Source organism: Octodon degus, unplaced genomic scaffold (assembly GCF_000260255.1).
Source record: "Octodon degus isolate 3935 unplaced genomic scaffold, OctDeg1.0 scaffold00001, whole genome shotgun sequence".
Taxonomy (NCBI): domain Eukaryota; kingdom Metazoa; phylum Chordata; class Mammalia; order Rodentia; family Octodontidae; genus Octodon; species Octodon degus.
This window is the reverse complement of record NW_004524577.1, coordinates 1,910,504-1,933,600: the sequence shown is the minus strand read 5'-3', so window position 1 is coordinate 1,933,600 and position 23,097 is coordinate 1,910,504. Positions and strand designations below refer to the sequence as shown.

The 23,097-nt window shown below is 45.4% G+C and overlaps 1 protein-coding gene across 1 annotated transcript in view; it reads left to right on the top strand.

The window, feature by feature from the left end:
* Window positions 1-6: 6 nt before the first annotated feature.
* Usp31 (ubiquitin specific peptidase 31) overlaps window positions 7-23,097 on the top strand; it is a 75,050-nt gene continuing 51,959 nt past the window's right edge. Inside the window, exon 1 of the mRNA XM_004622884.2 lies at window positions 7-280. Within this exon, the coding sequence (XP_004622941.1) occupies window positions 74-280 (207 nt within the window). The 5' untranslated portion in view covers window positions 7-73. The remainder of the gene's footprint in view (window positions 281-23,097) is intronic.

The window sequence follows — 23,097 nt, the reverse complement described above, 5'->3', positions numbered from 1 at the left end:
CGCGCCGCCCGCCTGCGCCGCCGAGCCGGTGCCCGGCGTGGCGGGGCTGCGCAACCACGGCAACACGTGCTTCATGAACGCCACGCTGCAGTGCCTCAGCAACACCGAGCTCTTCGCCGAGTACCTGGCGCTCGGCCAGTACCGCGCCGGGCGGCCAGAGCCCGAGCCCCCCGCGGCGCGCGGCGCGCCGGGCCAGGGCGAGGTCACCGAGCAGCTGGCGCACCTGGTGCGGGCGCTGTGGACGCTGGAGTACACGCCGCAGCACAGCCGCGACTTCAAGGTGAGCCCGCGCGCCGGCCGGCCTGCCGCCGACCCAGCCGACCCAGCGTTGGATGCCCGCACGGCCGAGCAGGTGCCCCGGCTGTGCGCGAGGCTCGCCCGCGCGTGCATTTGCCGAGCGGCGCCGAGAACGGCGCAGCTCCTGGGCCGGGGACTGGGCACCGGATGCTCAGCGAGGTCTAGAACAGATGCTTTGACTGTAAGGGAGGCCCGTGCATCCGTTCATGGGTCTCTGCACGCGTCCAGGCAGGCCACCTGCCCGTTCATCCGGCGTGCGCGGAGAGCCTGCTGCTCAGGCACCAGGTCCTGGGGCACTGGACACTCACACAAGTCGGGGACAGATGCGTTGATAATGAGGGAGGCCTGCCCGTCCGTCCATCGGGCCATCGTCCATTTATCTGTCGTCACCCATTCATCCAGTGTGTACTGAGAGCCTGCTGTCTGAGCGCCGGGTCCTGGGCCCGGGACTGGGGGTTGGATATTCGCACAGGTCTGGGAAAATTCCCTGACTGCAAGGGAGGCCCGCCCAACCATCCATCATCCATTGATCCATCATCATGCACTTTTTCAGTGTGTACCGAGAGCCCACTGCCTAAGCACCAGGTCCTGTGCTAAGTAACCGGCATTGATACTTAGGCCTGGGACGGATGCCCTAATAAGGGAGGCTCGCTCGTTCATAGCCATTCATTCATTGTGTGTGTACTGAGAACGCGTAGATCGTTTGCTAGGCACTGTGGAGAGGTATTGCTGTGAGCAAGGAAGGCCCTGCCTTCATGGGTCTTGCATTCCAGGGAGTGGCTAAGATTAGGGGAACATGCCCTAGGTTCAAGTCCTGGTTTTGTTACTCCCTAGAGGTGTGACCCCAGGCGTGTTAACCTCTCCGTGCCACAGGTTTGTCACCTGGTACCTACCTTGCAGCAAATGAGTTGACATGTTAGGTTGGAAACTATCCCCCGTTTTTTACTTCCAGATTGGTACTGTTAGAGGACTTGGCCTGTGTCACGTGCAGCTGGGTCTTGAGTACCATGTGTATTGGCTGCTGTTACTTTTGTTACTAAATACCTTAGTAAGTTAAGGAGATAATAGCAGGCAGGTAATGGTTTGAGGAAAGAACCTGGTGGTGCTATTGATGTGCTAGGAGGCTGCTTTAAAGTGGGGAAAGTGCCCGAGGCGCCTTGTGTGCTCCTGCTGGTGAAGCTGCAGCGAGGCAGGTGAGTGCCTAGAGTGCTGCCCAGGATGGTAGCCTGGCCCGGTTGGTGTCGGGCCTTTCAGGCTATGCTGAAGCACTGGACTCTTACTCAAAGCGGAAGGGGAGTGGTGGTGAGTGTGTAAGGGACCCTGAGGTGAGACGTGGCCAACAGCGTTAAATAGGCACCTCAAAGGGCAAGAAAGTCAGTTTCTTCTCTTTTTATCCTGATCCAGGAGAGTCTCAGCTTGATGCTAGCTTGTTGTTGACAAACCTCTTGCTCTTGTCTCCCTCATCCTCCCCCTTGTTTTAAACAGTGAAAAAACAAACCAGGTTTAGAGGTGTGGTTAGGCAACAGTAGCTCAATTTAATAAGGTTATGTTTTATTGGCCTTTTTCCCATTTGCCTTCTATTTATGGCAGGTGGTACTGGCTCTCCATTGGTGCTATCAAATTTCTTTCTAGAATACATTGAAGTAAATGATACAGTATAATATGGTGATGTTCTGTTTTCTTGCCTAGGAGCAGCACCACTGCCAGGATACACTTTTCCCCCTTGATGTTTTATTATATTTTATTTCTGTTGCTAAACCCCATTTATCCCAAAAGGAAAATATAGTTACTGTCTATTTCAGCTTGGTCTTGAAAATTTGAATGAAAATACTTGACTGAGATGAAGGCTGAGAAAAGAAAGATCTGCAAATAAGGAATGGAGAGTGGCAGTGAGGTTGCCACTGTTGCTCTTTCTCCCTCTCCTCTTAGAGTTATCTGTAAGTCACAGCACTTGCAAACTTTTCAAGGCCAGAGCCCAGGCTTAAGTTTGGTTGTCTACTTGTATTCAAAATGTGAGAGTCTGTTTTTATAGCATGAACACTTCATTGCCCTTTATGCGATTGCTTTCCCTCGTTTATCCATTAAGCCATGAGCAGAAGTGGGTGAATAATTCTAGAAGTGCAGGGACTGATTGATATGCATACTTTTGCAAAATTGAATAGTTTTTTTTTTTTTTTTTTTTTTCGGTACTGGGAATTGAACTCAGGACCCTGCGCTTGCCAGGCAAGTGCTTATTTTACTGAGCTATCTCCCCGGGCCCTGAATAGATTCTTAAAGGTAATTTTCATTGCTTTTTACCCACTAAATTATGAACAGAAATGGGTCACTATGTCCAAAAGTGCAGACAGTAAAGCATACTTTACAAGAGTCGAACAGATTGTTAAAGCACCACCTTTTTATTAAGTAATGGTTTTCTGAACTTTTTGAGATTTCACTCTGCATTCATAAATTTTCATTCATTCATTTATGCGTTTAGGACAAGAAAGAAAAATCCCTGGTGAGAGTGCTGTAAGTGTAGAAACACTGAAGTGTTGGAGCAGTGGTCTGGAGGCTGGCAGCTCTCAGGGGTGCAGTGCTGCTGTGCCCCACAGAGACCTTGACAGTTGCTGTGTCTCCGTGGTGGGTCCTACCCAGGGCGTCTGGCCTCGCAAGTCACCGCCTCATGGTGGCCCGATGATGGCACCCTGCTTTTTTACCCAGGAAGGTGGAAAGTAATTAGAGAAATAAAAGTTCTTTCAGAAGCCCCCTAAGTGGGAGGCCGGAAGGTGGCTGTATGGGAGACAGGAAGGGGCTGTCTCTGTAGCCCCCGAATCTACCTGCTGTGTGTGTCAGGTGTGTTCCAGGGGAAGATGTGGAGTCCAGCGGGACGTGGCATGTTCCCCCAGACAGTACTTCTTGCACTTGAGTGTGTGCATGATTTACACTCATAATTCTCATAAGGATCTTGTTTAAAAGGCATATTTGTATTTGGTACAGCTGGGGTGGCACCTGAGAGTGTGCGTTTGTAGCAAGCCCCTGAGTGACACCTGTGCTAGTCAGTGACCACACTTTGAATAGCACACTCCAAGAATCAAGGAAAACATCACAAAAAAGGGCAATTTTTGAGCATTGTTCTGAAGGATGAATAGAAGTTTATGGGCAGAGGAGTGTATGTGTGTGTGGGTGGGAAAGGACAGGTATTTGGGGGAAATAGACATGCGGGGGCTGCTTGCACTCTGCAGAGCCCTGGGTGTGAAGAAAGCTTGGGAGAGGTGTGCTGGGGAGGCCTTGTGAAGGCTTCCGTGCTGGCTGGGTTTTATCCTTTGGAAGTTGAGAATCCAGAGCTGAGTTTTAAGTAGGACATGGATATGTGAGGTTTATTTATTTATTTATTTATTTTTGAATCCAATTAGGCAAGCCTGATGACACTGTGAGGGGTTGGCTTATTTCTTTTTTCAAATTTTTATTGTGGTCAAATGTCCTGCCCACTATTTTGAGTGTAGAGAAAGTTGGGGTGACTGTGAAGCTTAGCTGCTACCATGCCCCGGTGCTTGTTTGTGGCAGGCACCGTTGATTTTAATAGTCTTCACATTCAGGTAGCCCACATTTGGCCTTAGAATCCTGCTTTGTGTGGGCTCCTGGCAGCCCCCCCCCATTGGAATTGGCAGTGTGATAAATTGGTAGAGAAAATAAAACCAATTTGCCTTCTTGAGATAGTTTGCTTTGAGTTCTAGAAATCACACAGTATCTGTTTTTGTCATTTTGAAACTTGAAGTTACTAATACTTCTCAGTAAGTTTCTCAGCTAGAATTCCTTGCTTTCTAATCACTTTGAGTTGTGTCTTAGGAGTTTGTCAGGTCTTTGGCTTTTTTTAGATAGGCCAGATGGTTGATAAAGTTGGGCTTTCATGTCTGTTAATGAACAAGTGGACCAGCTTGCCCTTGATGGGCCTCAAGAAATCTGTCCAACTGCAGTTTATACATTTATTTGTTTATTTTTGGTACTGGGGATCAAACTCAGGACCTTGTACTTGCCAGGCAGGCACTTAAGCCACTGAACTGTCTCCCTAGTCCCCCTTTTTCTTTTTATATAGATTTTTTTTTTCTTCTTCATAAAAGACTTGTTCTCAACCAGGGTACATTTGCCTCCTAGCATGCAACTGTACCTGTACCTGTACTTTCCAGGGCATTTGTGTTTGAAGACCTTCTGGGTTGTCCTAACTGGGGTAGGGGTGTTCCTGGTATCGAGTTGTGGTTTCCAGGGATGCTGCTAAGAGGCAGACAGCATGCAGGATAGCACCCCTATCCCCCAAGGATAGGGTTAATTAGCCTAAAGATCAGTAATGCTGAGACTGAGAAACTGGTGGGTGCATTTGTGGGCCTCAGCAAGTTTCCCTTCTCCAGCCTCTAGTGTGGTTACCCTGTTACTTTCCCCTCTTTCTATCTGTGTGTGTGTTTATAGCAGCATTGATAAAATTTGGATATGACCCTTGTTATCAGTGACTTTTTAGTAAAAGAGTAGAAGTAAATAAGTCATTTTGAAATCTGAGTGCTCAGTGTGCTGCCTTAGAGGTTGACCAGGGATGGGCGTAGCTTTCCCAGCATGGCTGCTCAAGGGTCTTACGGAGGCTTGTGAGTCCTAGTTTTCATCAATGCTTTGCAAGTGAAAGATGTGGGTGTCTTTATGAGAGGTGTTTTTCAAGCTGTGCTCCTGAAGAACGATTAGAAGAGAATGATCTACTGATAAGAACTGTGGGCACTCCTTGCAAATTTGCAGTAAAACAAAATGATGAGTAGACTTCTCTGTTTTTTTCCCTGGAGCTTTAGTGCTTTGTGGTGCTTGTTCATGAGATTTTTCAGTGTACGAAAGGAATAAATGTGTATACGTGAGTAGGAAACAGCCTAGTGAGTAGAAGTGTCTGCTTGGTTAGTTTCACGCCCAGCTTCCATGGACTTGCTCAGCTCCGATTTGCTATAGACCTATGATACTACTTTTCTTGGCTTGTAGGAAGCTCTTAGTGTATTGGATCTCAGGGCTGGGGAGATGGCTCAGTAGAATAAGTGCTTGCCTGGCAAGCGCAAGGGCCTCAGTTCAATCCCCGGTTCTGCCAAAAAAAAAGAATCAGGGGCTGGTGAGATGGCTCAGTGGTCTAAAGCACCTACTTAGAACATGCTTAGCAAAGCACAGGGACCACAGTTCAATCCCCCAGCACCACATGCCAGCCAGCCCCGTCCCCTGGTGGGCTGAGCAGGCCACACACACACAAATAAATAAATAAAAATTAAAAAATGGAGAGATAGCTCAGTAGAATAAGGCAAGGGTCTGAGTTCAATCCCCAGTTCTGCCAAAAAAAAAAAAAAAAGAATCAATAGTGTATAGGATCTCGCAGTATGCCCCATGAAGCGCTGCTGATGTACACCCTGAGTCCTGGCCCTCCAGTGGCTTTATTAGTCCAGTCTTGGAAACAGGTCTCAGCATAAAATGTAGGCAGAGTAGACATAGTGAAATGTGTAGCATTTTTTTCTTCTGAGAGTGTGGCGCTGAGCTGTAGTGACAGGTCACATGCAGGCAGGTGCCTGTGTGTGCTCAGGTTCAGGTACTTTTGAGTGTCTTCCTCAACCCTGTGTTTTCACACTCTATTTGCATATATAAACGTAAGTGAATCTCTCTGGTAACATTTGAGCTGATGTATGCAGCTTCTTATGAAGTTTAGGCTTGTAAGAATTTTAAGAACTACTGGAGGGATTAAAACGCGCAGGATAGTTATGGAACTCCTTTTTGCTGAGGTTCTAGTTTATTTTGTGCTGCTATAACAACACCAAAGCGCATAAAGTTCAGCTTTGCAGTTCTGGAGGTGGGGAAGTCCACGGTTCCACACTGGGTGAATACCCCGTGCTTCATCCCTGGGCAGAAGGCGAAAGGTGGGACAGCACTAGTGCTTGTGTTGGGCGGAAGGTGCAGAGGAGGCGCAGAAGTTGTTGAGCTTGATCTGAATTCTGTGCCCAAAGCAAGTGACCTGCCCCTCCACGACAGCATCCGTCATCCCTGAGGACAGAGCCCTCATGACCCAATCACCTCTTTAAGGTCTTAGTGTGTGGGTTGGGGATGAAGCTGTCACCACATGCACTTTGAGGAGGCCCATTTAAAGCGCAGCCACATTTACTGTGTAGCAACTGTGCGGTGACGGGTGGGGGATAGAGGATTATGTGCAGATTGTGGACAAGGTTCTTGCCCCGTGGAACTTGGCTGTTTTTAATGAAGCTATTTTAAGTTGTGCTGACAGAAAGATCAGTGGGAGTTGAGAGAAGGGTGATAGTGTGAGCTGAAGTGTAAGTAGAAGGTGCGTTTGTTCGACTTTTCACTCCCTGTCGGCAATGAAACTTCTACAGATTTCGATTCCTAATTCCGTGTACTCTTAGCACATAGTGTTAGTCACTGGGTTTGTAGTGGTAAACGAGATGGTGTGGTTAGAGATGGTGTGGCAAAAGAGAGTGCAAGTCCTGGTGGTCCCATCCCTGATGGACTCTGTATTGTCACAGAGGAGACGGATCCTGAGCAGTAAGTGCTGATAGGCGCAAAAGTAAAGGTTATAAGAGCTGAGAAAGAAAAATAAAGTAGATGAGAGAGACTAATGGGTGAGAGCAGACTAATGGGGAGCAAGATGGGGATGAAAGGCTCTGGCCTTAGAGATGGGGTACCTCAAAAGTCTGCAGACTTTGTTTGCAGCAGGAGGAGCGAGGTGGGGTAGATGTGGCTGGGCTGGGGCAGGGGTAGCAGGCAGAGGCCAAGCCCCGTGGGGCCTTTGGGCCCAGGAGAGGGCTCTCAGTTTGTCCAGGAGCAGTGAGATGGTGATTGCTCTGTGTGTGTGTGTGTGTGTGTGTGTGTGTGTTTTCTCCTGCATTTTAGGGAAGGGTCTACAGGGTGTACAGGGTCTCACTACTAGATCAGACTCGTAGTGATCCACCTGTTTACAGCCTCCCAAGAGCTGAGATTACAGGCATGTGCCACCATGCCCAGTCTCAGTTGCCGTCCCAGCTCGTCCCAGGGGCCGGGCAGGCATGGTAGGCCCAAGGATCAAACCCCCAGCCCTTGCGCCTACTTGCAGGTGCTTTAGTTCGCTGAGCTGTTTGGCTGGCTCAGTGGTTGCTGGTTTTAAGCAAAGTTGTGGCCGGTCCTCGCCAAAGCTTGGATGGGTGTGAACTGAGTGGGAGTAGGGAGTAGTCGGAGGCTTTTGTGATAGGACAAATAAAAGCGGTGGTGGGTGGACGTGGAGAAGTAGATGGGTTTGAGATGGGTCTCCAGGGTAGCCTTTTGACGGGATTTGCCAGTGGCTTGATTCTGGAAAAGACGCTGAAACAGCGGGAGTTTTAGGAACAGCTCCAGACCTTTTGTCCTGAGCAGCTCTGATTGCTAAAGCTGTGGGATTAATTGAGGAGAAGTCATTTTGGAAGAATCAGGAGTCTAGGGTCGGATGAAATGTCCAGGAGAGTGTTGGATAAGGGAGGCTAGAGTTCAGGAAATGGATTCTGCTAGGGATAAGTGTTTGAGAACCCTAATCCTGCAGATGATGCTGAAAGTCGTGAGATAACAGACCTGGAACAGGATTTGACAACAAATAAGGTATGGAAAAGTGAGGGGAAGAGGGATGACATTCCAGGTTCCTGGAGATACTCTGGGTGGAGGCACCGTGACAGCAGTGCGTAGGATACAGAGCCTTGATTTAGAGGAGGGGTTCTCAGGCTGGGCCCCGTCGTAGGATGTTTCCTCAAACCCTAGCTCGCACGCACAGCACAGCGGTATTCACCTCTTCTCATCTCCTCATGACAACCTGAATATTGATCCAGGTATTGCCAGCTGTCCTCTGGGGGAAAGGTGTTTATGGTGGAGAACCACTGATTTGAACAGAAGAGGAAATAAATGTAAATAGCTGGAAGAGGAGAAGGGGTAGATGATGGGTGGCTTCGCCAGTCTGTCAGACAGGTCAGCCTTGAAGCTGCAGTCAGGATTGGCCATTCAGTAGAGGCTTTCTGTGTTGAGCAGGGACTAATTCGGTAGAACCAGTTTCTTAGAAAAGTGGATCTGATGGTGATTAAAAGTGAATCAGCCGGAGGAGAAAGTAAAAGCAGGGAGAAAACCACCACAGGTGCAAAATGAGGGAAAGGAGGAGGAAAGGATGAATCCAAAAGACATCTCGCAGGACTTTGTAACATTAAGAAGCTTCCAAGAGACGGAGTGGTGAAGGGAGCCCTGAGGTTTCAGACGTGGGCAGTAGAGAAATAATGGGGAGAGGAATCGAACATTTGGAAGGGAAGTGGTTTGTGGAGCTCAAGAGGCAGGAGATTGTGCGTTGAATTGGAGTTGGTGGGGCTGGGGTGGGTGTGGCGGCCACTGGATGTGACTCTGCAGCCTGACTACACAGGTGGAAGGAGGTGTGAGGAGGACTAGTGCCGAGATGGGAACTGAAGTCGGGCGGACTGGGTGTGTAGCGAAGGTCAGAAGCTCAGGGGGAGGCCCTGGGAGAACGCAGGCTGTGAGGATGCCACGCCGAGAACACCTGCGGAAGGTGCTGCTGTCAGGGAGGTGGGACGAAAGCCTCAGAGCCTCAAGCAGGGACGAGACTGGGACTGTTTGTACGTAGACCTGCCTTTAGCGCTGAGTGCAGTAAGGCTGCAGAGACGCTGACTTCAACCTGTGAAGCATCAGGTTCAGCTTCAGACTCGACCCATACAGACTTAAGCACACAGATTTGTTGAGCTCAGTCCTGCACTACTCTTACATTGCAAGCTGCTTGCAATATGAGGATAAGTGAGGTCAACCATGCCCTCAAGAAATTGAGGATCTAGAAAGGATCTAGAAAGGATGGATAAAGAAATAATTGCAATAGAATAGGACAGGTGCTGTGACAGGTAATTACCCAGGCACAAGAAAGATCCTGGGGAAGATCACCTGGGGTGGAATGGAGGAGTTTGGCAGGGCCTAGAGAGAGAGCACCCGGACTGTGTTCTGAAGCATTTGGTAGGACTCCTCCAGGTGGCTGAGGAAGTTGGAGAAAAGTCCACTGTGGTATAGCCTAGGGTAGGCTGTTGGTCCGCAGGCTGGGAGGAGTGCCACCGGGAGAGAATTTGGGCATTGCTGGGTCCAGAAGTCCTTGGGTGTCGTGTCTGAGCTCAGTAGCCCTCTGAGGACAGCTATGGAGGAATTTTAAATAGGGTTGCAGTATGATTGTCTTTTACTTAATTTTCTCGGTGCTGGGAATCAAATTCAAGATCTTGAGCTTTCCTGACAGAAGCTGTCCCGCTGAGCTATATCCCAGGCCCTTTACTTATTTTAAAACAAATGGTCAAAGGCTGAGGATCCATGATGTGGCACTTAAGCTCTATTGTTGACTCGATCGACTTCACAGCTGCCTAGGGGACTTGTGGGAAGCATGGCCTTGATTGCTGTGTCTGATTCCTGGCCCTGTTCCATGGTGGTGCTGTCCCCTGCTCTGCTCCTGTCTGCCGTGAACCGAGCGGCTTGCTCATCCCTGCCCTCCGACGTGACGACCCCCTTTGCAGCCAGCCAACAGGGACTGAACCCTCTGAAACTGGAGCCAGAGAGATCTCGCCCCTTCAGGTTGGGGCCATCGGTTTTGTCTAGTGATAGGAAAGTGACGGATATGGGTGGAGTGATGATGAGAGTGGGTAGGGACAGGCCCAGGGCAGGGAGGAGAGTGTATGTCTTAGCCTTGTTGGCGCTGGCTGAGGCAGCTTAGAACTTGCCAAGTGTGATAAATTCTGCTTTACATATGATATACTTGAGGTCTTACGAGAGTTCTTGAGGCAAATATTTGGTATTTTAGGGTAGAGTTATGGTTAAAAATTTCAGTTCTAAGCCTCCAGTCTGAGGTTTAAAAAGAACTATTCCAACCAGTAACATAAATTAGCACTGTCTGATTTGACTTAGTCTTTTTTTTTTTTTTAATTTATTTGCAAAGCAGATCTTCAACTTGAGCTCAGCGCCGTGTGGTGGTCATAGCTCTACTCGTACTTGACTGAGCGCATTGCCCCGCAGGACCGCCGATGCCTGTGCCCGCCCGTCTGCATGCTGTCAGCCTCCGGGTCAGCTTGGATCATGTCTCACAGTGCAGTGTTTAAGATATTTTCTAGTGAAGTAGTATTCATGAGCCTGTTTCGTATTTTAACGATTCATGGTATTATCATATTACTAAGTGATCATACACATGAAGCCATCTCTCACTGAACATTTTCCTACCTGTTTTATGATAATGAACATGAATTGCTTGGATAGCTTTGTTGTGTTTCTTTAGGAAGAGTTTCTAAATGTGCTATCAGACCATCAAAAGTTTGTATCATTTCTCAAAACCAAAAAATTATGAAAGCTTGGTGTTAAACTCCACCTAGTCTAGGAGTGGAACATGGTGGTGCTCATCTGTAGAATGAGCTGGGTTTTATAACATAAACTTGTTATGTCCAGTCTGTGCTCATTTATCTATGAGAACTTAAGAAATAGTTTTACAGTAGTAAAATAATATATAATTGCCATCTTAAGACTTTTGAAGTATACAATCCTGTGGTATTAAATTCATTCAGTGGGTTATATAACCATTGCCACTCTGCATTGCAAGAACTTTTTCATCACTGCAAACAAAACCTGTGCACACATTAAATGGTGACACTGCCTAGTCTCTAGTGCCCGCTTCAAGCACCTGTCTCTGTGAATCTGCTCAATCTTAGACACCGTATAGAAATTGTAAGAACAATACACAAGGTCCTTTTATACCTGCCCTTCACTGACTGATGTGCTTTCTAGATTCATGTTGCATGTGTGAGAGCTTCATTCCGTTTCACAGTTACGTACTGCTCCACTGGATGGACGTATCACGTTTTCTTTCTCCACTCACCTGTTTATGCAGACTCGATCTTTTAACGCTGGTGGGGTTGTTGCCTTGTGTGGGCTGCTGTGCAGACTGATACTGTGGGCATTGCTAATCTGCTTGGATCTCTTCTCAGTTCTCGGGGATCATACCCTAATTAATTCTGCACTTAGCTTTTTGAAGAACTGTTTGTCTTTCGGGGACCACACTGTCCTACATTCCTGCCAGCGTGTATGTAAGCGCCCATTTCCCCACGTCCTTGGCAACACTTGGCATTTTCAGTGAGAAAGAAATCCAAGGGGCCGGGGAGATGGCTCAGTGGAATAAGCGCTTCCCTGGCAAGTGCAAGGACCTGAGTTCAATCCCCGGTTCCGCAAAAAAAAAAAAAAAGAAATCCAAGTGGGTGGAGCATCTCACTGTGGCTTTACTTTAAATCTCCTTTGTGACCAAGGATGTTGCACATCTGCCTAAGTGTCTAATGGCCACTTGTGTGCCTTGTGTGTGCGTAATGTCTGTTAAAGTCCTTTGCCTGTTTTGGAGTTGGGTTTTTGTAGTTGAGTTATAAAATTTCTTTATATATTCCGATATTCTTTATCATATTTATGGTTGGCAGATGCTGTCTTTTGTGGATTGTTATTTAGCTTTCTTGGTGGTATCCTTTGATGCATAAAATATTTTAATTATGATTAAATTTATTTTATGCATTTTTTTGTTGTTTCCTGGTGGTGTCATATTTAAGAAATTGTTGTCAAACCCAGTTGTGCTATTTCCCCTCTCTGCCTTCTAACGGTTTTCTAGTTTGACTCTCTTATACTTAGACTCTTAACCCATTTTAAATGTATTTTTGCAGCGAGTATATGAGGAGGCTCCATCTTCATCCTTCTGCTTGTGGCTGAGCAGTTGTCCCAGAACCATGGCCGAAAAGATTGTCCTTCCTTGCTCTACTCCATGGGGTGGCGTTGGTGCCCTTGGAGAAGATAAGTTGACAAGATATGAGAACTTCTGAGTTCCCATCTCTAGTCATTCAATCTATGTGAGATAGTAGTTTATTTAGACGGGAAATCTCAAAAGGTAGTGTCAGTGATCTCAGGCTTTCCCCGTTGTCCTTAGGGAGGGGCGTAAATATGGCCATTGTGACTTTCATCTTCTTGAGATGCACCTCCAGCCAGTTTTTGATCTCTTCGGCACTGATGTCCTGCAGGGCCAAACCCTGTCAGCCTGGCTGTATTTCTACCTAACTTACCTGTCTCTACTACACCCAAGGACAGCTTGTCCACCAGCCTCTGTTATAAACGTAGATTTGGTGGTAACAGGCCAGTTGTGTTTTGGACTTGGGTTAGACCTAAAATGAGGACTGTGATTACTCTTGGACTTCAGGTTTCAGTGAGGAAGGGAGAAATTGAGAGAGTGTCAGGATATGGGATTTTGTGAGCAAGTTCTCTGAAAATAGAATGAACTTTCATTGTTTATTTATTTACTAATGTATTTATTTTTTGGTACTGTGGGTTGAACTCAGGACCTTGCACTTACCAGGCAAGTGCTTATTCTACTGAGCTATCTTCCCTGTTTATCTATTTTGAGACAGGGTCTCCCTGCGTAGCTCAGGCTGGCCTTGACCTCAGAGCAATCTTCCTGCCGCAGCCTCCCCAGTGCTGGGATTACAGATGTGTGCCGCCACTGGCTCATAATAATATTGTTCTTGTCACTGGATTTACAAAGTCTTAGGTGAGAGGAGGAAGTCATGCATTCTGTTTTAGATCAGGCTGGATTCAGTTTCTGTTTCTTTCCTCATCTCTTGCTCATTTCCTCTGACTTTTGATCATATACCAAATGTGTCCAGAAGCAGGGTTTGTCGGTGTTTGGCAGCTTGGTTGGTGTGCGAGGAATGAATAAAGAGGAGCAGATGAAAAGAACCTTGGGTTTTTCAAAACAGTATCTTGGGATGGCAGTCTTCAAGATTGCGAAAGCAAAATAGTTTTAGAGATGCTTGGACCAGTTCAGCTTTGGACGGGCCTTACAGGGTTTGAAATAGAGGCGTAGGGAAACACTAGCTGTATTTGTCAACTGTTTCATTTTCAGGTGCTGTGCAAGGTAAATCGTGTGGAGAGAGGCTGGCCCTTGTAGAAAGGAACTGCTCGGCAGTAAGCACGGCAATAGCGGGGACGCAGGCGTAATCACGGTCTGTCTTCAGTGCCCTGCCTCTTCCTTTGTGTAGCTTAGGGTTTTTAGTCTGGCTCTTTTGTTTTGTTGTTAGTGTGTGGCTTGGTGGATTTTTCCTGTTTCCCACCACACACTTGTCACGATGAGGAGCTGCTAAATGGGGCAGTGTTCTCTGTTTGTGTAGCTCCCCACAGCTGTTTCCTATAGTAAAGACTGCGGAAAACAATGACCTCATAGTTTGCACGCGCACGCACACACAAACACACACACAGCTTTTATATATAGTAGTGGAAAAGAAATCATTCAAAACTGAGTGAAGTTCTTTTATGGCTTCTTCCTTCAAAAATACTGTTTTTCGTGAATTTTTCATTGGTTGCTCCTCAAACGACCTTTCATGTTTAGCAGACGACATTTTGGCAGTGCAGCACATCGGGATAGCTTGTCTTTCGCTGGGCGGTGATTGTTGTCTGTTTAGAAACCGTTGTTGTGTGGCATGGACTGTGGCGATTCCTAGAGGAGTCGGCCAGTCACCCAACATCTGTTGCTTCTTCCTTCTGTTGTCAGCTGGGTTAGAGGCAGACAGTGCGTCCACAAACACACGGCTCTCACTTCAGAACATCCCATGGGGTGGGCCAGCAAGCACCCTTTTGGCATCTGCTCCCCCCGGAGGACTTTTCAGCTTCTCGCCAGATCACTACATGGTTTTACTTTCATTCTTGGCATTCTTCTCATCTTTAATGCTCCTCAGTCATAAAAGTATATGTCAGAGTTCTGGAAATATCCTTAAACAAGAATTTTATTCACTTAAATATTTACAATTTGTGTAAAGCAAAAATGAATGCAACTATAGTGAGCAGTGTAGCTTTGCTCATATTCTTTGATGTTTGCTAAAAGAGTAAAAGTGAATGAATTAAATAAAAAAATAGGAAAGTATAGACGATTTGTGTAGAGTCAGATTATTTACAGAGTGACACCATATGTAGTTTTGAACGTCAGTTTTTGCAATAGCCCTTTGAAAGAGTCATTGTTGTTACTCAATTTAAAAAATGTGGATATTTGGATTTATTGCTAGTAAATAGCACAGCTAGGCCTGCAGTCTTGTGCTGTTGCCATGCACAAGAATGAGAAGATACAGTGAAGGCTTAGTGCCCCGTGTGGTGGTGTTTGGTAGTCCCAGTGCTTGGGAGGCTGAGGCCAGAGGGTCGCTGGGGATTTCAGTCTCCTTGGGCTACGTATTGAGACCTAGTCTCAAAACACAGCGCAGCACAACATAACAAAAACCTAAAGGCTTAGTGTAGAAATTAACACCTAGTTAGTGTTTAGGGTATGTAGAATCTTGTTCTCAATTAATAGCCACTTGAGTACCCTTCCCTGCTCCCTCCAAATAACCAAAGCCCTGAGAAAGAAGAAGCTGATGACGTGGGTCCTTGTGCTTTGTATGGTTCTGGACAGTTCTGTGGCATCAAATGCTGTGCCTTTTCTCACTACTTTTCTACCTGCTTATTCCAGTCTTGTTCCCTAGTGATAGAGTAGGTTTTCCCTTTTGTCCCTATCCCCAACATTTTTACCAGTGAATTGGATGAGATACACTAAATTAGTAAATGTGTTCATGTAGAATGTGCTCCAAGTTAGATTACCTGAATAAAGATCTTTAGTTAAAATTAACAGCAGGCATTGAATAGAACCCCGTATCTTGTGTTTGGTTAAAAAAAAAAAAAAAAAAGCTTTCCCATAGTTCACATCACACATGAAGGGTCTTAGGTATGTTAGCTGGTGCAGCTGCCAGATATTTATTTACAAAACAATTTTTTTGAGACAGGATCTTGTTGGTTCAGGCTTGTCTCAAACTTGTATAGCCCAGGTTGGCTTCAGATTTGCACTGTCTTCCTGCTTCTGCCTCTCAAGGGCTCAGATTACAGTTGTGTGCCATCACACCTAGTGTGCAGTTTTATTTTGTTTTCAAAAAAGTGTTGTGTTCTGAGGAGGTGATAGTGCTGCTTTGGTCAGACCACACCTATGTCTGTTTCTGGGAATCTAGGATATTGTGTAAGTCTAAGATTAACAAACTGCATTTGGTGGTATGAATGTGGGAACAGAGAAGGGAGGGAGGGAGGGAGGGAGAGAGAGAGAGAGAGAGAGAGAGAGAGAGAGAGAGAGAGAGACACTGCGACAGACAGACAGACTTACTGTAGTTCTGGCCATTGTTGTCTCAGACATACTAGACAAGTAGCCTTCTTGCCCCCTCATTATTTCTACACTGTCCTCAAATTGAGCTTTTATTACTGCCAGATTAGGTATTTTAAAGTTTACCTGTATTTATACTCTCTCTCTCTCTCTGTCTCTCTGTCTCTCTCTCTCTGTCTTTTGTGCAGGGTCTCACTACAGCTCAAACTCGTAGTGATCCTCCTTTTTTCTGCCTCCCCCAATGCTGGGATTACAGGCTTGGGCCACCATGCCCGGATTCCATTCCTGGCTCAGCATGCCTGGGGGCAGGTGCTTAGTCTGCTGAACTATCTCACTGGCCCTTACACTGTTTCTCTTCTCAAAAATTGCGCTTGTGTTTTCTGTTATGTACTAAAAAGGGTAGTGTGTATTTCTCAGGTTGACATTTGAGCTTCCCTAAGATAAGGCCTCCTTCCACTGCCCTGGAGGCCCAGTGAACACAAGGAACCAGCTGAAGAGTCAGACTATGTGGCTCAGATCTTGGGATCTGATACTGCTTAGCCGTGCAGCGTTTCCTCTTTGTGGAATGGTGCTGGATATTGTGGTCATGGCTGTGCTTTCTTCATAGGACCCAGACCAAGAACAGATGAAAACTGCACCGTGTCTGATCCAGAAGAATCTGTCACCACTGCTTTTCTTAGTCATCTGACCACCTACCTGGCTGCCTCATGCAGCGAGCTTACTACCTGTGTTTTTCTCTTTCCCCCTCCTGGGCTCAGGGCACACATTCTTTAAGGTCCATTTTAAAAGCTCCTATGTTTGTGTTCCTTTACCCTGGTTGGAAATAATGGTTCCTCATTTGAAAGCAGGCAGCATTGACATGGAACTCCTATGGTTATGTAGTTCTTGTAGTTCTCTTTAGAAGGTGCAATAATAGCTAAGTTTACAGAAAACTTAGCTTTGCAAAAATTTTAAATGTACACCTAAAGAGGGGACTGAAAAGGGAGCTGACCTTCATTCGCCACTGATCTATGGGCAATATTACTTCATCTTTATCATCTTTACTTTTCTCCTAAATTTTGGAACCAAATTATGTGTTTCATCTATAAAATACCTCTGAAAGATTAAGTATGCCTCAGAAATTACAATGGACTGGGGATATAGCTCAGTGGCACAGCACCTGCCTGGCAAGCATGAGGCTGTGAGTTCAACTACTAGTCTAAAAAAAAAAGAAAAGAATTTCTGATTCTCTTCTTGCATAGCCTTTCATGTACATGCCTTTCATATGCATAAAATGGCCTATTTTTTACTTGTATATATTAGAATCCAGACGATAGTTCACATTTCCAGTGACCAGGGCTTACTATGCAGTACAGAACAGCCTTGAACTCACTATGTAGCCCAGTTTGGCCGCACACTCATGATGATCCTCCCGCCGCAGGCTTCTAAGTGCTGGGATTGCAGGTGTGTGCCACCATGCCTGGCTTCGGTGGATTGGTAGATAAGAGTTAAGATCTGTTTTATTCTCTTCTCTTGCAATTTTCTGGGTGCTTTTCTGCTGGAGCAGTGTTTTTCAAATTGTTTGTGGCCAACGACTTAGTTTTTAAAATTTTCCGTTTTTTGCGACTGTCTATAAAATACAGTGCAAATGAATTAGTCATAAAGCAAAATCAAAAAGGCACATGTAAAACCGCCTCTATTGAAAACATTGTGGAATTCAGTAGACACAGAGTTGTGGTTAGTCCCTAAATACGCCTGAACGTGTATTCTCAGTCTGTAAATGTCAGGGGCGGCTGCCAGAGCGCACAGCCCTGCCCTGCCCTGCCCTGCCCTGCCCTTGGCCCGTTCTTGGAGAGCACTGCTGTGATGCTTCCATGCTCCGACTCTGTGTTGTGTTTCATTGTAGTCAGAGAGTTCCTTTGCCTATTTCCTGTAAAGCAACAGTTATAGGAGATTAAAGGCTTAATGTGATTCGAGATTGAGAATCCCTCCCCCTTTTTGGAAACGCTGCTTTGTGTGGATGGTATGGTAGACTTCTTTCAAGAAGCTTACCCATCCTGTGGTGGCTCATGTCAGCAGTCATTGATTATCCTCTGATCCATTAATTTATTACAGACCAAAAAATGGTGACATATGACCAGCAAGATAGTTCAGTGGACTAAAGCACCTGCTTAGGCAAGTGCAGGGGCTGGGGTTTGATCCCAGCCCCACATGCCGCACTGGCCCTGCCCCTGGGTGTGCTGTGCCAGCCTCTGACACAGGGATACAGGGCGTGCGACGAGGCATGGTGGTGCCTGCCTGTAACCCAGTGCTGGAGAGGCTGAAAACAGGAGGATCACTGGGGTCCGAGCTGCGTAGTGGGACCCTGTAACAACCAAGTACATTAAAAAACCCCAAAAAGACAGTGACATAATTTTAACATTCATTAGTCTCTTCCTGGAACATTTCTACAGTCTCTCTTGTCAATTATTTGATTACCTTAAAGTAAATTTTATAGAATAAAGTCTTGAGAAATGTTTCATTCCCTTCTCCCTTTATTTTCTATTTTTTTTAAAATAATTATTTGATGTCCAGATGTGGTTAATTTTTGTAACTTTATAAGCTCGTGGATGTAAGCATATTTGATTTGTTCGTTTAGTTAACTACTTTTTCCCTGGAGAGTGAATCTCTTCTTGTTGCCTAGTCTGATTTCAAATTCCTGGGCTCAGAGGACCTCCTGCCTCACTTCCCAGGCACTGGCAGTCCAGTCATAGGCTGCCACATACTGCTGTTACTAACTTTTTGGTGGTCGAAAGAACTATTTTTGTGACTAGTGGCCTATTGGCAAAATTGGCTTCCTAGTCTTTTTGATAAAACACTTGTAGTCTGTGATTCAAGCCATAGGGCAAGGAAGGTAGGCTGTTCTGGACTCTTCTTCTGTGTTTTTTGTACTGAACTGCATTTAGTCATTTCTTCCAGGTGCTCTGGCTGTCTGGTGGCAAATGGTACGAAGAGTCTACAGGCTGGGCAGTAAGGGGAAGATGGTTTCTAACAAGTGGGTAATTTAAAGTTAAACCATGAATTTGTGCAGGTAATTCTGATTCAGTGTGTCAGAGGTTTTATTTAATTGCGTTGGTCTTACGTTTATGTCTCCTCCCTCTCATGTTGAAAATTGTGTTTGTAACAGCTGTTTAAATTCTGTTTGCCTTATCCCATGAAAGTCTTTAATTGCAGAATAACAATTTCAATGCTACCATCAATAGTAGGCATATTTGACTATGGTGTGGGATTGTTGGATAGTTTTTTGTACACAGCATATATCCTCTTAGGACTATACAAAGTACTATATTTTAGTCAGTTGGAGTAATTCCCAGATGGTTTTGTCAACTAGGAATGTGCAGTTAAAAATCATTTGTTCCTTTTCTTGCCTTTGATTCTGAGGGATGGTTGTTTAAAATTTAACTTTGTTGCATGATTTAGTATAAAAAATAGAATATACAGCATGAAGTCAGCTCTACAAAGCAAGATCTGTTCAGAAGTCTAGCTTGTCTCTTTGCTTACCCTGTTTCCTTTCTCCCTGAATGTTGTGATTTATTCTTTTCTTTTTTTAGATTTAAGCAAATATGTGTGAGTGCTTATGTAAGTGCATTCTCTTTTATTTGGGTAAGTAGTAGCAAACTACACATACTTTTTGCTGTCTTAAATATTTCATGTAATGTGAGTGTTTACCATTGTGCCCCACACTGTGGATTGCTTTGTTTATTCCTTGTGATGTTGTAAGGAAGATACACAGTCCGGCTCTGTTTTGCAGATGAAGAGGCATTCTCATACAGACTTTAATTCCATAATTCCATTTATCCCCATGGTAACCACACTATGCTGTGTGCGTGTTCCTGAGTAGACGAATGAGCGGGGACCCGACTTCTCTCTCTGCTGTGCTGTGAGCAGGACTGGAGTCCAAAAAGGCAGCATGTAGAACTCAGCGAAGGAAATTCAACACTTTTAATTTTCTTCTTTTCTTTTGAGAGGGGGTCTCCTATGTTGCTCAGGCTGGCATCAGACTCCTTTTCTCACCTTCCCCTCCTGCGTAGCTGGATTACAGGATGTGCTACAGTGCCTGGCTTCAAGTCTTTATTGGGACCACCATGTTCTGTGGCTGGACGTGAACAGTGCTAGGGTCCTCTTTTCTGAGCAGAGCTACTCTCAGTAGTTGTAAAGATATATTAGGTTGGAATGTTTTTTATCTTCCCCTAAAGTAAGAGTCCCTTTTCATAGTGCAGTGATAACATGACAAATCTGCTTCATGTTAGTCTTTAGCGCTTATAAATTATAATAAACTAGAGTCATGGAAGAAAAGATAGATTCCCATGAAAGTGACTGGTCATGGAAAATAATAGCTAGCTAATGATTCTAGGATATTAGCAGTGGCAGGAGTAAAATAGAGATTTCACTTTTCTACAGCAGAGAAGTAGGAGCAGTGGCAGCCTTTTCTCTTACATGCAGCTGGAGGAGGGCTGGTTATTGGCCTCCACGGTGATGCTGGGCAGTTGACTCTACTGGCTAGTATTTTTCTGAAGACAGAGTCTTGGCTGTGCAGTTCAGGCTGGTCTTGACTCACTGTGTAGCTCGGGCTGGCCTTGAACTCATGGTGATCCTCTTGCCTCAGCCGCCCAAGTGTACCACCATGCCCAGTTTGGTTGGATTGTTGTCACAGCCATTTCCTGGGTATATGAATTCTTAGACTCTAGGCAGTCAGTATTAGGACACTGTTGAGAGGAAGATGAAGGCAGCCAGGGCTTGGGTCTGCTTCTTTAAAAAACGGTGAACCCATAAATTCTGAATTTAGTCAGATGCGTTGAGCAATGTGCCACGTTGCCACTGCCCACTGCAGAATACTTTGAACACACTTCATCTATCATTTTTGCCACTTTCTTTTTCTTTTCTTTTTTTTGCCACTTTCTGAAGTACTTCTGAAAGTCCTTTTTTCTAAACACCTTTCCAAGATATGATTAAAAAGGAAGACAGAAAAAGAGAAGCAGTGAATGCTGTCACTGCACCATCTGCTGGCAGGGTGGGCTCGTAGAACACTCTCGTGGCTGTCATCTGCCCTGCTCACCAGATCTGGGACCTGGAAATCTCTGGCTCCTTGCAGTGTCAAAGTGCCTGTGGAAGTAAAGGTTTTCAGCCAGTTCAGGACAACAGGGCAGCCAGGACATTGCAGCTAAAGACAGTCACAGAAGAGAAATCCCGGAACTTTCAGGAAATGGCAAGAGTGATGGGTTTGAAGTATGGGGGAGAATTTTGAGGGGGGGTTAATGGCTATGTGTCTTTTACTATAATAAATTTTTTAAAAGTAAACACTCACTGTATTTTTTTAATCACACTTTGTTTAATGATACCAGGCTCACAGATAGTGGCATTTAACAACCACTGGTACCTTTACGCCTAAGAGATGGAGAATTTTAGCAGGAAAGGCCAACCTGTAAAGAGCAAGTCTGAGACTAGGGAAGAGAGCCTCAGAGGATGGCAGTGTGGAGGCGCCTTCTGACGCTCCTGTAGGTAAATGCTGAGGGTGATATGCTACCTCAAGGCTTTTCCAGGGCTGGCCTGGCAGCCCTAGTTGTCTGGTGGCTTATCTTTTTTTTTTTAATATTTAGTGTAGGTCTATAAGGTCTCACTACATAGATCGGACTCCTGGTGATCCTCCAGTTTTCAGCCTCCCAAGCGCTGGGGTTATAGGAGCATGCCACCATGCCCAGTCTCTAGATGGCTTATCTTTGGAGCATGTGGGTTCACGTGTTGCTGATCCTCGAATTGCAGACTGTTTTTGAAGGGGTGTAAGATCCCCTCAGTGCTAGTGATGCTGGAAGCCTCGTGGGTGTCTTGTCTCCCAAGAGCCACTCTCATCACGATGTCTGCCTGCTGTTTTGTCATCATGTGATGTTTTAACGAACACAAAAATACGCCGTTCATTTGGCTTCTTGAGCAGTAAGTTTCTTACGTAGGTTGCTTTTCAGACACATATGGACAGATGGCTGGAGCACAGTTGCGCATGTTCTCCCAGGGAGACTGCTGGGTACACTTCATGCTTCCTTGGTGTGGGGTCTCTTGTGCCAGCATCATCTGTTGAATCTCTCTTGTGTAATAGGGAGCTTGCTTCTGGGGTCATTTGGACTCCGGAGCCACACAGAGGGGCGGTCCTGGATTGCTGCCTGCGTGGACTCATCTCTCGGGCATGTGTACTAGGAGTCAGATTGCTGGGCCCCCTGTAGCTGCGCTGACGAACAGTTAGACCACTTCCCAACATTTGATTTTCTGCCAGCAGTGTTAAGAGGGCTTTTCCGTATTCTTATAAAAACTTACTAATGATTGTCATTTTTAGTATAACCATCCTAGTTTGTGTGAAGTGTTACTTCATTGTGGTTGTGGTTTGCATTAATTGTGTGTCTGGTTTCTTTGCAAAACTTTGTTATAACTTTGATTTCAGCAGTAATGTTACATGATTGTTGAAAATGGAGAAAATATTTATAAGTTAAAATAATAAAACTGAAAAAAGAAATATTTATATAATTGAGATCAAACTGTACGTATATATATAGTTTTGGATTATGTAACTTTCATTTTATATTGTATCATGAGTAATATTTGTCTTAAAGATTCTTTAAATAATTGTATGGAGGCCTTATAATCTATTTTTGGATATTTAGGTAGTTTCTGGTTGTGATGGACTTTTTTATATGAATCCTTCACTTTTTTTTTTTTTAATATATTTGGTACAGGGTCTCATTACACAGCTCAGACTCATAGTGATCCTCCTGTTTTTAGCCTCCCCAGAGCTAGGATTACAGGTTTGCGCCACCAAGCCCAGTCTGGGTGGCTGCTCAGCAAGCTTGGGGCGGGGCTGTCATCCAGGTGGTACCGGGGATCCAGTCCTGGTCTTTGCCCTTGCCAGGCAGGCACTTAGACCACTGAGCGCTTTCTCCTGCCTCAAGCCTTTCACTTTTGATTATTTCTTTAGGCTATCTGCAAGTGAAATTATTTTTTGTCTTTGAGACAGGGTTCTACTATACAGTTCAGGCTGGCCTTGAACTTACTTTGTAGCCACGAACTCACAGCTGTCTTCCTGCCTGAGTGCTGGGATTACAGGTGTGTGACCATGTCTAACATGGCAGTGAGTTTCTTATCGGTAGTTACCTGCTTTGAAAGATCCTAAATCATGTTGTTGCCTTACTTGACAGCAGTGACTACTAGCAGTGTATAAAGATAGCTGAGCTGGCCACCAACGGCAGCGTGGTGGTGCATGCCTGTAATCCCAGGGTTGGGAGGCTGAAAACAGGAGGATCACTACGAGTCTGAGCTGTGTAGTGAGACCCTGCACCAAAGACACTTGAAAAAAAAGGATCTGTGGTACACCACTGCAATTAAGAAAATAATCTTTTCTCTAAGTGAAAAACATAATTTTATTGGTTTAATTTGCATTTGTTATTTAATAGTGAGGTAAGAAATGTTGATCTGTTGTTTAAAGTAGAGGCAGACCTATTAGTAACAGTTTTATACTTGGGAATTATTGTATTCTAATTTCACAGATCTCTTTTGCTGCATGTGTATTCTCTCCCTCTCCCTCTCCCTCTCCCTCTCCCTCC